This window comes from Pteropus vampyrus, unplaced genomic scaffold (genome assembly GCF_000151845.1).
Source record: "Pteropus vampyrus isolate Shadow unplaced genomic scaffold, Pvam_2.0 Scaffold1000005059, whole genome shotgun sequence".
NCBI lineage: Eukaryota > Metazoa > Chordata > Mammalia > Chiroptera > Pteropodidae > Pteropus > Pteropus vampyrus.
This window is the reverse complement of record NW_011919461.1, coordinates 1-2,006: the sequence shown is the minus strand read 5'-3', so window position 1 is coordinate 2,006 and position 2,006 is coordinate 1. Positions and strand designations below refer to the sequence as shown.

General features: G+C 64.2%; 1 protein-coding gene across 1 annotated transcript; it reads left to right on the top strand.

The window, feature by feature from the left end:
- The first annotated feature begins 39 nt into the window (after positions 1–39).
- Positions 40–1,948, top strand: LOC105311581 (coiled-coil domain-containing protein 9-like). Its single transcript, XM_011387551.2, has 3 exons — positions 40–220; positions 310–483; positions 1,052–1,948. Exons 1-3 carry the CDS (start codon positions 173–175, stop codon positions 1,235–1,237), a joined length of 408 nt encoding a protein of 135 aa, XP_011385853.1. The 5' UTR covers positions 40–172; the 3' UTR covers positions 1,238–1,948.
- The last annotated feature ends 58 nt before the right edge of the window (positions 1,949–2,006 follow it).

Below are 2,006 nucleotides of genomic sequence, written 5' to 3'. Positions count from 1 at the left end.
TCACAGCCGCCAGCCGCGGGCGGGCCTTGAAAGCAGACCTGTCTGAGGGGCGCGCAGGCCTGCCCCCTGCGGCTCTTCCGCACAGAAGGGGGCGTGGTCCTCCCTGCTGCCCCGAGGTCCCTGTCTGTCCCCCCAGGAGTGGGAGGAGCGGCGCAGGCAGAACATCGAGAAGATGAACGAGGAGATGGAGAAGATCGCGGAGTATGAGCGCAACCAGCGGGTCAGTGCGGGCGCGTCCCCTGTGTGGGCCAGAGCCGCCCGGCCCGGCCCGCCCGCCTGCCCGCCAACCGCCGCCCGTCGTGCCCACAGGAAGGCGTGCTGGAGCCCAACCCCGTGCGGAACTTCCTGGACGACCCCCGGCGGCGCGGCGGGCCCCTGGAGGAGCCGGAGAGGGACCGGCGGGAGGGCAGCCGCCGGCACGGGCGCAACTGGGGCGGCCCCGACTTCGAGCGCGTGCGCTGCGGCCTTGAGCAGGAGCGGCAGGTGGGTGCGCGCGGCGGGGCACCCTGGGCCAGGCGTCCTGCAGCCGGCTTCTCCCTTGGGCAGCGTGCGTTCCTGGGGGCGCTGAGCGCCAGGCACGGCGGTGAGAGGCGGAGCAGGGCGAGGCGGCGCCTGTCCTTTACCCCCAGACGAGCCGTGGCTTCCAGTGCCAGTCGGCGGCGTCCCCTGGTTCCTAATATTAGTAATGTTTATTGGGCACCGACTAGGTGCCAGGCACTGTCCTAGGTGCTGGAGCATAGGGTGGTAAACAAGGCAACCCCTCTGTCCCAACGAAGTTTATGCTCATGGGAGCTAAATAAAAGAATACGTAATAAGACGTCGGGTAAGGGCACATGGGAAGGAAAACCAGCAGGGTGAGGGCGGAGGACAGGCAGGCGCGCTGCTTAGAGACGTGGGCGGGCCTGTCTGGGGTGCCACCTGAGCGGGCCTGGTTCTGCTCTCCGCCCTGTCTCCTCGCGTGACCTTGAGGCCCTGGCTGGTGTGAGCTTGGAGGGCGTGGGTGGGGCGCGGCGTGGAGCAGGTCCCTGACGGCCGATCTGCCGGGGCGCAGGGCCGCCGTGCTGGCCCGGGCAGTGCTGGGGACATGACGCTGTCTATGACCGGCCGGGAGCGGTCCGAGTACTTGCGCTGGAAGCAGGAGCGGGAGAAGATCGACCAGGAGCGGCTGCAGAGACACCGCAAGCCCACCGGCCAGTGGCGGCGGGAGTGGGACGCCGAGAAGACCGATGGCATGTGAGTCTCCCCACTGCTCGCCCGCTTGGCTCCGTGACCTTGGCCCTGGCTTCCGACCCCTTCGACTTGCTCTGGCTTCTCACCCTGTAAGCAGTTAGCAGTCACGACGGCAGTGCTGCGTGTCCCCCGCATCTCAGTGACATACAAAAGAATTTCTTTCTCGTGTTTACAGGGCAGCTGGGTTCGGCTAACCCAGGCCGGACTTTCGGCCGTGAGTCCGGCTGGGCTTGGCTTCTCGATGCGGGTTGAACTCAATTCTGCTCCATGTGTGTGCATTCTGGTGCCCAGGCTGAGGAGGCAGCCACCTGGGGAAGCGCTGGTCTTGGCATTGGCAGATGTGCAGTGGGGGAGTGGACACACTTCCCATTCTGTTGGGCGACAGACCCAGCACTGCGGGGCAGGAACTTAAACTGCCTGCCCTAGTGTGCGATGTTGCAGCGGCTCCGGGCTAAAGGCGTGGATATAAGTTCTCACGCAGCGAGGGCTGGAAGAGTCACTGATGACACCTTCGCGCCCTCCTTTCGTCCCTCTCACCTGTCCCTCACTGACGCAAGCCCCTTATCTCGGTGGCATTGTCATCCTCAAGTCAGACTCTGTCCTCTTTCGGGTCTAGGAAAAATCTAGCCAGTCAGAATTCAAGCAGAGGCGTCTTAAGTCATTGACGGGACGACTAACTTCCATACCAAAGATGGAGAAGTTTCTGAGAGTCGACGAGTGGCAGTACATAATAAGATCAGCAGCCGTAGGTTTACACCGTCCTCTGTCCTTGCTGC

Bases quoted from the DNA above. Each gene is read 5' to 3' on its own strand.
- LOC105311581 (XM_011387551.2), top strand. From the start codon at position 173: ATGAACGAGGAGATGGAGAAGATCGCGGAGTATGAGCGCAACCAGCGG. The intron at 221-309 runs GTCAGTGCGGGC...TCGTGCCCACAG, and splicing joins AGTATGAGCGCAACCAGCGG to GAAGGCGTGCTGGAGCCCAA. The intron at 484-1,051 runs GTGGGTGCGCGC...GCCGGGGCGCAG, and splicing joins GCCTTGAGCAGGAGCGGCAG to GGCCGCCGTGCTGGCCCGGG.